Raw genomic sequence first — 14,622 nt, 5'->3', positions numbered from 1 at the left:
AGAGTCTCTAATTATGTGTCTTTTCGTATTCCTAGATGTATTATTGTATCTCTTTAAATTCTTAGATTAGAAGTCCAAGAGATTGAAGGCTAGTATTTAAAGGGAGTTTAGTTTCTAGGTGAGTAATTAGTTTAGAATAGTGTGTTAGTCATTATTGTTTCTTGGTTTTTGTTTTTAGGAGTTATTAAAGTCCAAGAGTCGTTTTCTTCTTTAAATATCCATGTATCCAACTTTTTGTAACTTGTTGATTTGAATTATTGAATGAAACAAAAGTTGGAGCCTTGGTGGCCAGACCTGCATTGAAGCAGTCCTCTCCCCCTCCCTCACAGTTTTGGTGAGTCTTTCCCCTTCCCCTCTCCTCATCGTCTTCTCTTCTTTCTCTCCCCCTCTCAATCTTATCTCTTCTCCTCTCTCACGATACTCCCTCTCATTCCCCGTCTCTTCTTATATCTTCATCTGCAACCCTCCTAGCTATCTCCTTCTTTACATCTTCTTCAACCTCATTCCATCTCCATTAAACCTACAACTCAACTTAACCTTTCATCTTCCATTCCTTTAAAAAGCCTTACAACACTTAAACCTAACCCCTTTTATTCCTCATCTCTTCCACAACACACCAGCCCCTTCCCTCAGCTATCCCTCAAAATCGTGGTTTGTTTTGAACTTGACTGTTCACCTCCCAGCAGCCTGCAACTTCTCTCTTCATCCAAGATCAAAATCTGATCCTGAAACCTTGTCTTCTCCCTTTATCCTATCCCTAACCTCCCTATAAACTAGATCTGATCTCTCTATTATAGATCTGAACCTTCTGCCTGCGTCAGATTCTAAGACTTTATGCCAGGGAGATCAACGACAGAAGCTATTTACCTTCTAAGAAGGCTTGTGGAATTTTTTAGAGCTTATAAAAGGAACCTCCATATGACCTTATCGACCTAGAAAATGCCTATGACAGAGTCCCTAGAGAGCTCATTGGCATGTCCTAGGAAAGAGAAGGAGCTCAAGTAACTATGTGGATATAATTAAGGACATGTATGAGGGCGTGGTGACGAGTGTCAGAATTGCAGAGGGCCAAAGTAGTGAATTCCCAACTACAATTGGGTTACACCAAGGATCAGCTCTAAGCCCTTATTTGTTTGCACTCATCTTGAATGATTTAACCAAGCACATACAAGATGAGGTCCCTTGGTATATGCTATTCGTTGATGATATTGTTTTGATAGATGTGACGGTGGAAGGGATTAATGCGAAGCTGGAGTTATGTGGATCAAGCTTGGAATCAAGAGGTTTTAAGTTAAGTAGAACAAAGACAAAATATATGATGTGTAACTTCAGTTAAACCAGGAGAGGTGTTGAAGTGGTGAAACTTGAAGAGTGAGAGCTACCACAAAGTGAATGCTTTAGATACCTGGGGTCAACAGTTAACAAAGAGGGTGGTATAGAGGATGATGTTTCCCATAGAGTTAAAGTAGGATGGATGAAGGGGAGAGGTTCTTCGGGAGTGTTATGTGACAAACACATGCCTGTTAAGATTAAGGGGAAATTCTACTGGACAGTAATACGACCAGCTATGACATATGGGGTGGAATGTTGGGCAGTTAAGAAGAGCAATATAGATAAGATCAGTGTAGCGGAGACGATGATGTGCGGCAAGACCAGGAGTGATAGAGTAAGGAATGATTGTATTAGAGCCGAATTTGGAGCTGTACCAATCCAGGAAAAGCTCCGTGAGAGCCGCTTGAGGTGTTATGGTCATGTCCAAAGGAGACCCATGGATGCATCAGCAAGGAAGAATGACTAGATTTTGTTTGATAGAGCTAAAAGAGGTAGGGCAGGCCTAAAATGACTATTGGAGAAGTGGTATTAAAGGATATGCATGTGGTAGGGCTCGATCCTAGTATGACTGCGGATAGAGTTGTTTGGAGAAGGACCTGTGTAGCCGATCCCTTGTAGGGGGATATTCCGGGGATGCTGCTTTGACTACTGCTTTGACTTCTTCTTTCTCTTATTTTCTTTTTTTACTTCCTTTTACCCCCTTTTTACTAATCTTATTTCTATTACTGTCATAACCTCTATCGGTCCATGTAGCCCACCCCATTTAGTTGGGATAAGGTTATGGTTGTTGTTTGTAGTCTCAACTAATTAGAATAAGAATCCTTAAAAAAATGAAATTGACTAAGTGGAGTCGGCTACATGGATCGATAGAGGTTATGTTGGGATAAGGTTATGGTTGTTGTTTGTAGTCTCAACTAGTTAGAATAAGAATCCTTCAAAAAATGAGACTGACTTAATGAATAGATTCTTGGTAATTAGGAATTTACTAAAATCTGAAACAAAACTCAGGAAATAAGATAACTTAAATTAATCTCAATTCGTAGACCAGATTAGGGGGAAATCCCAATTGAGTATCAATCTTAGGTAGCTTAAGTAATACCCAAAATAATTTCTCAATCCAATGGTTGGATGAGGATTAATTTAAAAACTTTCTGATCTAGGTTGGACAATCGCAAGGAATAGGAGATTCTCAGTATCAGCAAATCCATAAGTTAGAATCCTCCAAATCCCTGGTCGAGTTTCCCTTTTGGAAGGATCTTAATAACCCTAAAATATCTCCCAAATTTGGTGGACAGATTAGGGTCCGGCTGTCTTGCAAGATAGGCTGAAACAAATCAAAATAGGGAGCCACAAGGTCATGTAAATCAGGGATTAAAATCCTTTTTAAATGATCAACACATTACCACTGTGAGCAAGTAAATATGAGAATGAGAGGGTCAAATCTGATATTTAAATCTATAACCAGAATGATTAGTCAACGAGTGATTATAACAGTACCTGTATTATGTTAAAACAGAATTAAAGGAAATAAGGAAAGAGAACCAAGGCTTCCAACCAGCATGCCCAGCATCCAGAATCCCTCTGTCAAGGTTCATGCCATTATCCACTGAATCACACAGCTTACTTGGAATAAAGCAATTTCATAAATCTCTATTTTACCTGGCCAAAGGCCTTACAATGTTTTTTATAGCAACCTAAACCAATATCCTACTCTAAGTAGGAATCTTATAATTACGTAGCTATTACAACTCACAATTAAAATAGGAAATAAAGACTAACTAAAACTATGCCTAAACTATAGCTGGACGATACATTGTGTAGTCTTCAATTAATCTGATCTAATCCAGCTGGCATGGGCCCCACACGATTCTATAGCTGGGCGATACATTGTAGTCTTCAATTAATATGGTCTCATCGAGGTGGCATGGGCCCCACTTGATTCTAGAAATAAACTTCACTCTCGATGTACTCAATATGGGTTTCAGGTACATGCCCAATCGAGTGACCATATGTATACATCAGATGGTATCCCGTGTTACCATGCTATTTGCAAAATGTACTAGGATGTTCTTTTGTGCATCAATTTATAATCTGAGAAAAAGATGGATGGTGCATCCAAGGACCATTTTGTATCATTAAAATGATAATAACAAACACGTTGTAATTTTGGCATAAAATTGTTGTAATGCTGAAGTATTTGATAGACAGTGATTGAGTATAGTTTCTTTTATCTCTTCTCATTGGGTTTCTTATGTGAGATTTATTCTTCCACACCATTTCGAGCGTATAAAATGTATAAGTTTAGGGAGTTGGATTCTTTCATGCCTCCCGAAGCCTGTTTCATTACTCTGTTATTATCTACCTGGCTGTTGGGTTGGGGCACATTTAGTGGACTTATTATTTATTTCAGCATTGAAATATGGTTAACATGTAGGACCAATCTGAAATCTCCAAGTGTACATATAGGGTTTTGTGAAATGACTGAAACATCCTAGGAAGTGACGTAAACATGAGCTCAACTAAAACTGTTGAATAACGTTGGGAAAAAAAGCCCATAAATGGCGGTCCACAGTTGAGATAAGTCACCAAATTTACCAGGTGTATGTCTAGGACGTTCCCTGTTTTTATTAGGTAAAGGTGTGGTTGAAGCATTTTCCCTTGAGTTTATAAACGCTCCTTTTGTTTTTACTCTGCACAATTTTTTAACCTTGAATGAATTGATTGATCTCTTTTGTTTGTTGGATGTTTACTTAATATTTTTCGTTTTAATATCTGTATCATTTTCATCCTTTTATTATTCAATTGTTTTTCCCCTATAGGCTGTTATATTTGTGTGTGTTTTGTTAAATTTTATCTAATTTCCTTAGTCTTTTCTTTTGGGAAGATTCAAGTCAGATGAAGAGAGGACACCAGTTCACCTCATTGCTGAGGAGACATTTCCTCATCTACTCAACATCTTTAACAGACTTGTTCAGATCCCCAACCCATCACTGGAAGTCGCAGATTTGATCAAATTTATCTGCAAAATTTTTTGGTCATCCATATATGTATGTTCTTTTAACATAGGAATATTATTCTGGATTATGTTTAGTTAGAGTTTGACCTTTTTCCTTACGTAGGTCAATGAGATTCACTTTTGCTTTTCCTTTTTCCCCTCTTAAATTGTTTCCTCAGTTAGAGATTCCTAAGCAGCTGCTTGATTCCAATGTGTTCAATGCATGGATGATGTTATTCTTGAATGTATTGGAAAGACCTGTGCCTTTAGAAGGCCAGCCTACAGATCCAGATCTCAGAAAATCATGGGGATGGTGGAAATTGAAGAAATGGACAGTGCACATTTTAAACCGGCTCTACACTCGGTGAGTTGTTGAATTCAAAATTAGCTTCCATAGGTTGTTGTATTGTTTTAGTAGATTTTTTTACTTGAGATGGCCATTTATTTTGTCTTGTTGTCTTTAACAGGTTTGGAGATCTGAAACTTCATAGACAAGAAAACAAAGCTTTTGCTCAAACATTCCAGAAGAATTATGCTGGGAAGATTTTAGAATGCCACTTGAACTTATTGAATATGGTTCGTGTAGGTGGATATTTACCCGACAGAGTTACCAATCTTATTCTGCAATATCTGAGTAACAGGTTTGTGTGATGTTGACCTCGTACTACCTTGTTACTTCAACTGATAATTATTCTTGTACTAAAATTTGCCCATTTGCTTGTTCTTGACAACATTTACTACTTGCTGATTTTTTGGATATTTATTATTTTCTCTTGGCAAGGAAACTCATCTTGAATAAATGATACTATGATTCTTTCATGGTTGCAGTGTAGGCACAATATTCCATAAATCAGGTGCTTTTCCTTTTGTAACAAGGCCTAAGCTATGCATGTCTTTCCTCACCACTTCTCCTAGAGTCATTTTAGTTCTACCCTTTTTTTGCCCCTTCAATCTGAATCAATTCACTGCTTTATACTGGAGCATCTGCCTCCGTTGCACATCCATGCCACCTCATATGACATTCTCACAGCTTATCATGTATTGGAGCTACTCCTAAATCATCTCTAATGTTATCATTCTTTATTTTATCCTTTCTAGTTTTACCACTCATCCATCTCAACATCCTCATCTCAGCTACACTAAATTTATCTATATGGTGTTTCCTTGCTGCTCAACATTGCCAGTTGTATGACCATCCATAAAATTTTCCTTTAAAAACTTTAAATGAATATGTCGATCACATAACACTCCGGACACACTTCTCCATTTCATCCATTCTATTTAATTCTGTGTGTTACATGATCCTCTATTTCTCCTTTATTTATGATTGAGCTCAGATGCCTAAAATAATCACTCTACGGCAAGGTTCAAGATCTCGGGTTTCGACCAGCCAGAAACCGAGATATGGTCGAAACTTGGTCGAAACCAGTGATTTTTTCCCAGCCAACTCAAGTTGGTGGTTTCAAGGCCTAGAAATACTTTTTTTGATCTGATTTTTTGTATACAGCCTATTTTTGACATTCTAAACACAATGCATGAGCTATTTTCACAAGAAAACAGTCAAAATGGCACTTGTGGTTTTTGGCCCAAGTTTATTAGTGTATGCACAGTGTACTGAGAGTCATAGTTGTCAGGCCATACACTTATTTTAAATGTTTTTGTATTTATATTTCATTTACTTAAGATATTATTCATAAATAAGCAATTACCCCATATTTGAATCCAATAAAAATAGTTAAAAAATCAAATTACAAAAGGAAAAATGTCAACCCCCCAGTTCAAGAACAAAAACTGGATTTTCGGCGGTTGGTGCAATTTTCAACTTTCTAATGCTGGGGTTTTTCTCAAATTTAAAAATTCCATAAATCTTTATATGGTAAAACATTGCTAAAAGCCAAAAGTGCTGTAAAATATTCATTTGGTTTGATGTCCAAAAAAATATTTTCATTCAGAACGTTTTTGATAGTATTTGTGCACACCAAATTAAGTTTGACTAATACATAACTCCTTCAATATAAATCAGATTTAAGCAATCTTGGATTTGTTTTGGTAGAGAAGATTGCTTAAATCTGATTTATATTGAAGGAGTTATGTTTCGGTCAAATCTTATTTAGTGTGTGCAAATGTTATTTAAAATCACCCTAAATATAAATAAATTTTAGTCACCAAAACAAAAGATTATTTTGTCGCTCTTTTGGTTCGTAGAAATGTTTTATTATATTAAGATTTATGGAATATTTAGATTTAAGAAAACCCCAAACATTTAAGGGCTTAAAGTTGATCGTTGATGTAAACCCAATTGTAATTGGGAATTTACTACCTTGGCTCCCCACAGTTCTTACCCTTGTCACCCACCATCATACTTATCTTAAAATATGTCTACTTATTTACTTGAAACTCTTCTCTTCTTTAGTATTTTCTAGATTAACTCCCTAGGGACTTTGTCATAAGCTTTTTAGGTCAATAAAGACCAAATGGAGATCCCTCTTAGAATCTCTAAATTTTTCCACGAGGCTCTTAAGTAAATAGCTTCCGTCATGGATCTTTCTGGCATAAAACCAAATTGGTTCTCTGTAGTAGTAGATTCTTGTTTTACATGAGTCTCAATAACCCTCTCCCATAATTTCATAGTATGACTCATTAGTTTTATGCCACTCCATCAGTAAATGATTTCAAAATATCTCCTTTTAAGCTCCAATACCTTATCCTATGGCAAATAAACTTACCTTTCTAATGATTATGTGTAGTGAGGCCCATATCCATGACCTCTAATTAGGGGTGTACGTTTGGCCTTGTTGGTCTGAGCCCACCTTGGCCCATCCTGAGCCCGAACAGGGCCTGGGCTGGATTTTTCAACCCTTAGGGCGGGTTAGGGTTGAAATTTTCGGACCCCAGGTTAGGGTTGGGCTGGGCCAAGGTTGAGGCCTCGGGCTAAACCTAGCTCGACCCTGTGTTAGGTTATGCTTTACAATTTATTGATTATATTTTGCAATTTTTGTTGAGTATCTAATTATATTGGTTTACCAAAAAAAAATGGTTAATTATCTATTGAACAAAAGTATTTAAAATTTTAAGATTGAGCTAAGTTTTTTAACCCAAAGAAAAGTCTAATAGTAAATTGATTATGAAACAGTCCAATACCCAATCACATGAGATTGGTCAATCAAGGCCAACCAGGCCCTAGCAAAAATCAGGGTCAATCAGGCCCAACCCGGCCTGATCAGGGCTGGGCTTGGCTAGGCTAAGCTCGATAGGGTTGGACTTGGGTTGAGATATCTCAAGCCAACCTAGGGCCGGGTTGGGCTTGGGTTGAGCTAAGAGGACTCAGGGTTGGGCTAGGGTTTTAAAATACCTGGCCCTGTTTCACCTGATCACCTCTACCTCTAATCTATGTTGTGTAGTTAGGCTCTCTCCAGGTATAACCTTACAGTCCTTACATAACAATCAGTCGGACCTTTTAGTTAGGAAGATATCTATTTGGCTATTTGATGCCACTTTTGAAGGCAAGTAACTAAATGCTCCTCTCTCTTTTCAAAGTAAGTTTTTACAATGGATAAATTATAAGCCACAACAAAATCAAAACTGAGATCCCCTCCTTATTCCTCTCGCCAAAACCATATCCTCTATGTACACCTTCATTGCCTCTACGATCATTCCCAACTCCCAACATGTCCATTCAGATGACACTCTATAATAATCTTTTCTCCTTGACTAAAACTTGCACTAATCCATCCATGTATTCCCAAAATTGTAACTTAGTAGTTACTGCTTTCCTCCAATCGTACTTGAGGTGTGGAGGCACTAATTATATTGACAACCTCTTTCTCCAATACAAGCTTAATAGATATAATCCTATCTCCGAATCTTTTAACATCTATGACATCATTCTTTAAATCTTTATCCACTACTATGACCACTCCACTTCTATTACTTTGATCTCCTCGTATACCAAAGTTTAAACTCGCCCAACTCCTTAGCTTTTTCACCTTATCATCTAGTCTCTTGAATACAGGCTATGCTAATCCTCCTTCTCCTCATAACATCTATCAATTTTAGACTCTTTATCTGTTAAAGATCCAATGTTCCAAGATGCTAATCTAATCCTACGCTTTTGGATTAGCTTCTTTACCCGTACTCGTCCACGGTGTGAGAACCCTTGCCTACTTGTTACCACTTCTGGGCGTTGACGCAGCGCGTCACTTAGAGGGGACGCCCTGCCTAACCCTTGCTCACTTTTCACTATACCCGTTTCATAGTGTAGCGCATAGCTTATTCTTTCGGGGAACTCCCTAACATAAAATTTTTAATATAAGGTTGCAGAATCTATGTAAAAGGGTTTGGTTATGGGTTTTTTATAGTGCCGGCTGCTGACCATACACACCAACCCGCCACCTTTGTCCGAGCTTGGTCCTGGCAGCAAACACTGGCAGAGTTACATCTGTTCTCTAATACCCGCCAAATTAATTCTCTAGGGACTTCGTCATAAGCTTTTTCTAGGTCAATAAGATCGAAAATGTAAGGTTCTAGGGTTCTTGCAAAAAGGGTTTGGCTAATTTTTTTGGGTGCCTGCTACCGAACTGACGCACCAACCCTTCTCCTTTTGCACTTTCATTTAAATTTCCTTATATTATATTTGAGGCGTAGTTAAGGATTGTAATTGTGAGCAATATCAGCTAGTGACATTAACATCGCCTTATTTTTATTTTTAGATATATACTTATTCACTGGTTTAAGTTATAATAATAATAATAATAAGAGAAAATTAGTTGGATACCCCCTAGACTATGGCCATTTTGCTTACTATCACCAACGTTTCAAACAATTACTTGACACCCCCTGAAAACTGACGGTGTTAGTCCGCTGTTAGTGTTTAATTGGAAATGTCCATTTTACCCTTATCACCTATTCAATAGAAAACAGCGAAATTGACCAATTTACCCCCTTCTCCTCCTCCTTCTTCTTCTTCCTCATGCAACCCCACCGCCCCTATCTCCTACTGATTTCAAACCCTAATTGATTTCAAACCTTAATCGATTTCAGAAAATTTCTCTTTTCTTAAACAAATTTCAAATCAAAATAACCCAAAACCCGTGTGAATATGAAAATCGATTAAGATTCAAACCCTTAATGGTAACTGGAATCAAACCTATTCACCTACAAGAGGAACTGTAATCAGAAGTGGACCGGTAGGAAAGGATGCCCATGTTCATGAACTGTATTTCCTCTTTCTTGTCCGATCCTGGATCTGGACCAGCATTGACAAGAGTATTTGGATTTTTGCCAAATGAAATATCTAATTTTGGCGACAGTAAACCTTGTTTTTGTCGTAATCCTCACATAGACACATACATCCAAACAGCTAAGCTGATTCGTGAGTGGTATTAGTGTGAAGGGTTCTTTCGAATCTGATACTTGAAGTGTATGTGTTAAGCTTTCACTTTCCCCTTCATATATGGGTTGGTGATGAACTAATAATGTAATGATGGGATCCACTTCCTCAGAAAATTAAGGAAGAGAACTAAAAGTTCTGGATTTCAATCCGATAAAACACATGTCAATACGAAGATGAAATGAGGAGTAGTAGAAGTAAGAGCCAAAGACTCCTATCAATGTGACAGGTACTTAGATGTTCCGTCTCTGCAAATGTCGCCGGGAAACTAGAATCAAAGCTCCGATTCAGCAGAGAACAGAGAGAGAGGTAGAGTGTAAGAGAGAGAGAGAGAGAGAGAGAGAGAGAGAGAGAGAGAGAGAGAGAGAGAGAGAGCTAGACAAGTAATCGTGTAGAACTTTCAAACCCTTAATGGTTTTTGAAACAGCAGCCATGGCTGCCAGTTTTTTTTTTGGTTGCAGGAAGAAGAAGAAGAAGAAGAAGAAGAAGGGGGGGTAAATCTGTCACTTCACTACACCTTAAGAGTAGTTTAGGTATTTACAAAATATTTAACCCATGGTAACGGTGACTGACTAACGGACAGGGCTACTTCAAAGAAATGGTAAACTGCAGGGGGTGTTCAAGTAATTGTTTGAAAAGTTGGGGAGAATAAGTAACTAGGCCATAGTACAGGGCCAAGTAATTTTCTCTAATAATAATTGTTGTTGTTGTTGCTGTTAATAATAAAAAGGGCGTACCCAATGCATGAGGCTCTCACCCCTACGGGGTTTTGGGAGAGTCATAATGTACGCAGTCTTACCCCTGCTTTTGCAGAGAGGCTTTTTCCAGACTCGAACCCGTGATCACTTGGTCACAATGGAGCAACCTTACCGTTGCACCAAGGCCCGCCCTCTTCTTGTTGTTAATAATATTTATACTAATAAAATAATAATATTACTAAAATGAATATTATTGCTCATGCATTTTATAAACTTAAAATCTATTATATTTCACTTTCCATGTGTTTAGTAGGTTTGCTACTCATCTGAACCCTAATTGCCAGGTGATCTTTGTGTTGCTTTCCTGACAGTGGAAATGATTTCCTATTGACAAGTTGGACTTTTTGACTTTTCTCTAGTCCCTGATTTAATTTCTGGAACCCAAAATTGTTGATTGGCACAGACATTTCATTTTGTCATATGTTTTGTTTGAATATTCTTAGAAACTCATTCAGTTTGCTCCTTTTCTTCCTTATGCCCCATATTCTTGCAGTGTATCCAAGAATAGTATGTACCAGTTGCTGCAACCACGACTTGATGTTCTTTTGTTTGAGATAATTTTTCCTCTTATGTGTTTTAACGATAATGATCAAAAGCTTTGGAGTGAAGATCCACATGAGTATGTGAGGAAGGGTTATGGTGAGTATTTGGAATCTGGCCATATCACTTGAAAGCTCTCGGATTGCTTCTCTTGGTTTTAATCTGTATTAAGATGGCTGATTTAATTTCTTAATGCTTGTCTGCAGATATAATTGAAGATTTGTATAGCCCTAGGACTGCTGCAATGGATTTTGTAAGTGAGTTGGTCAGGAAACGTGGTAAAGAAAACCTACAGAAGTTCATTCAATTCATTGTGGAGATTTTTAGGAGGTACCTTTGCACTTCTATAGTCTACATAATCTGAGCTGGAGAATACTTGTTGACCTTTTTGTATATTATTTTTTAATCTAGATATGATGAGGCACCAGCGGAGTATAAACCATATCGACAAAAAGATGGTGCTCTTCTTGCTATTGGAGCATTATGTGATAAATTGAAACAAACTGAACCTTACAAGTCTGAGCTTGAGCGCATGTTAGTGCAACATATTTTTCCTGAATTTAGCAGTCCTGCAGGCCATCTTAGAGCGAAGGTTTGTTGCTTTTCCTCTCACTTTCATTTCTTTGTTCTCTTTTGGCAATATGTCTGTAGTTTGAGATTTAAATGTATTTTGCCTTTAATTCATTTGCTTGAAGTACTTGCTTTACTGTTTGCGTCCCCCTTCCCTTTTCCTGATAGATAAGATTGAAATTTTATTGCTAAACAATTGCTAGGGTACAACCATAGAGTACAACCACAGGCCAAGCTAAGGTCTCTCATCCCTTGTAGAAGGCTTAGGCCATAGGAAGAGGTCCGGACTACAAACTATCCCTTTGATCTCCCCCTGCCCATCTCATCTGCTAAAGATGTAGCAGATCTCATTTGCCATAGAAAAGTGAATCCCCCCTTGATAGCATGGAAACCTGGCTTTCCTAATAAGAAAATGATATTGCCAAGGTCTCTGTCTGACTTCCCAACCATTGGATGACCTGCTTTGAGTTGACCTCTACAATTATTTTCATACTCTATTAGTAAGAGATACTTCCAAATGTTCATTGATAGCCTTTAACTCAGCAGTGATCGAATTTGCTATTCCAATGGAGGCCCGAAAATGCTTGTATATCTGCATCTTCAGTATCTCTAAGCCACTAGCAGTAGGACCTAGATTACCATTGAGCTTCCATCTGTATTGAGTTTTTTTTTTTTTTTTTTGGGGGGGGGGGGGAGGTTGTTGATACATGCTGAATATGATTCTGCACCATACTAGAAGATGCCATTAAGATTCAATGTCTTGTGAAATACACTAGAAATTTCATCAAACCCAAAGTGGTAGCCCACCTAGCATTTCTTACCGTTATGAACTCAATCATTAATAATCTCATGTATGGTCGTATAGATCATTGGAATACAGTGCTAATCCCGAACGACTGAAATCCAGTGGGAGATCAGCTTGCAATAGGATCACAAGTATAGGGGTAGACCAGGTTTGAAAGAAAACCAGATAACTCGATTTACACCTAGGTAGTTACCAAACGGTTTCTCATTCCGTACTCTATTATGTCTAATGCTTGCCAAACAGTTCTCATTTTTTGATCGAAAATTATTTTTATTATTATTATTTTTTTTTAAAATAATAGAGGAGATCAGCTTGCGACAGGATCACAACTATAGGGGTAGACCAGGTTTGAAAGAAACCCAGATAACTCGATTTACACCTAGGTAGTTACCAAACGGTTTCTCATTCCGTACTCTATTATGTCTAATGCTTACCAAACAGTTCTCATTTTTTGATCGAAAATTATTTTTAAATAGGCCATAAACAAAAACAAAAATGATACCAAAAAAAGCCTAAGTCTAAAACTCCTCCAGCCAATAGCTTACGTTGGAGGTAGTCTTAACTGATTAGGATACTGAAATAATGAAGAAAACTGCTTGAAACAACGCTGGAATCATAGAGACCTAATCCAGCCCAATTAAAACTTAAAAACAATTAAAATAAATGAATAGGACTCTTAACTATAGAGACCTAATCCAGCCCAATTAAAACGTAAATAACAATTAAAATAAATGAATAGGACTCTAACTAGACCTCCCAATTTAAGTAATTAATAAATCCCGTATTCATTCTTCCTACCTATATTTTAGGCCCATTAAAGTGGCCTGTTACAATAAAACCCATTGAACCAAGGGTCCAACATGTATAAAACCCCACCCAATGCTTATTTCCCCTAAAATTAGTTTGTTTTTGTGATTTACTTGCATCACATTGCCATCCTTGGAACATAATATTATTTCTTTCTTCCTTAATAATCTTGATGGTTACCAAAAACACGTATCTCCTCTTAGGCTTTACCCTCTTGGCAAGAGATGAAATCATGGATCCGTGGGAGTTTCCATTTCAAATCAAGTGAGGGCACGAAAGGGGCCTGAACAGCCCTTGAGAAATCTCAACAGATGAAAGCATGATACACGGATTCCCTGCTCATCACGTATAAGAGGCAAACTTGAGGGAAATGAAATTCCTTCTCATCATTCTGTGAAGCTTATCACAAGTGTTGGCCTTTCCATGGATTTCTTCTTTTTTTTTTATTTACCCCTTTTGTTTGGCTGGTTTGTTTTTGTTATCCAACTAAATCTTTTGTTATGGTTTCCAACCTGAAGCAGCTGATGAAGCTGGGTTTTATTCTACATCATTGATGCTAGGTGCAAGGCAGGTTGGTAGATCATAGATGTTTTAACATGGATCCATGGAAATTTCTTGTGTAGATCTGATTGTTGTTGTCTCACTTTAAATCCTGGAACTGGGTTTTTAGAATTGCTCAGCGCAAAGGCCTCGAGATGTGTCTCAGGGCGAGGTAACAGAAAAATACCATATCATAGTTGTCAAAGTGCTAGGCGACACCAACAAGGTGCCTAGACGGTCATAAAAAAAGGTCGCCTGGACACCTAGGCGACGCCTTGATAACTATGCACCATATCATATTAAAAAGCCTGACTGTTATATTATGTATTAAAATCAAACAAAATGGAGAATTGATGGAGGAACATTAGGTTTTTCTTTTAGCAAAGACTGGGGATTAGGATTTGTGAAGAAAATGGTAGGTGGAAACCCAAGCAGCAAGACATTGAAGATGATATAGTAATAATTAATAAATGCATGAAATGACTGCAAAGGAGTGATTGTTTTTCTCCTTCTATCCCAATGAAAAAACTGCATAATAAATGCATCAAGTTTGAAGTTCTACTCCTCACTCCTCAGAGGCTAGCCCTGAACTAACAGACTGTTTTAGTCCAGCAATCACTTCCCTCCAAATCAGTTCTCTTTTTGACTTAAAGAGAAACACCAGAACTATAATAACAAATTATAAGACAAGAGCCCCGAGCTTTAATAATTAAAAACTTACATGATACTCTAATGGCTGTTTATCACTTGCAATACTGCCTCTAGTATTTAATAAACTCTTAAAACTTACGTAGAGCTCTAATATTTCAACTTGAATGACATTCCAACAATTAATAAACTCATAGATTTTCTTGCTTACAACAACAACAACAACAACAACAAACTC

At 37.5% G+C, this 14,622-nt stretch overlaps 1 protein-coding gene across 2 annotated transcripts in view; it reads left to right on the top strand.

The window, feature by feature from the left end:
* The window catches only part of LOC122669252 (importin beta-like SAD2), a 32,737-nt gene that overhangs the window by 2,051 nt on the left and 16,064 nt on the right, over positions 1-14,622 (top strand). For both annotated transcript variants that reach the window (XM_043865976.1, XM_043865975.1), the window contains exons 5-10: positions 4,217-4,379; positions 4,507-4,691; positions 4,795-4,968; positions 10,968-11,113; positions 11,221-11,344; positions 11,426-11,606. In XM_043865976.1, coding sequence (XP_043721911.1) covers positions 4,217-4,379; positions 4,507-4,691; positions 4,795-4,968; positions 10,968-11,113; positions 11,221-11,344; positions 11,426-11,606 — 973 coding nt within the window. The remainder of the gene's footprint in view (positions 1-4,216; positions 4,380-4,506; positions 4,692-4,794; positions 4,969-10,967; positions 11,114-11,220; positions 11,345-11,425; positions 11,607-14,622) is intronic.

Source organism: Telopea speciosissima, chromosome 7 (genome assembly GCF_018873765.1).
Source record: "Telopea speciosissima isolate NSW1024214 ecotype Mountain lineage chromosome 7, Tspe_v1, whole genome shotgun sequence".
NCBI lineage: Eukaryota > Viridiplantae > Streptophyta > Magnoliopsida > Proteales > Proteaceae > Telopea > Telopea speciosissima.
The sequence above is the reverse complement of the archived record's forward strand: the minus strand, read 5'-3'. Positions and strand labels throughout refer to the sequence as shown.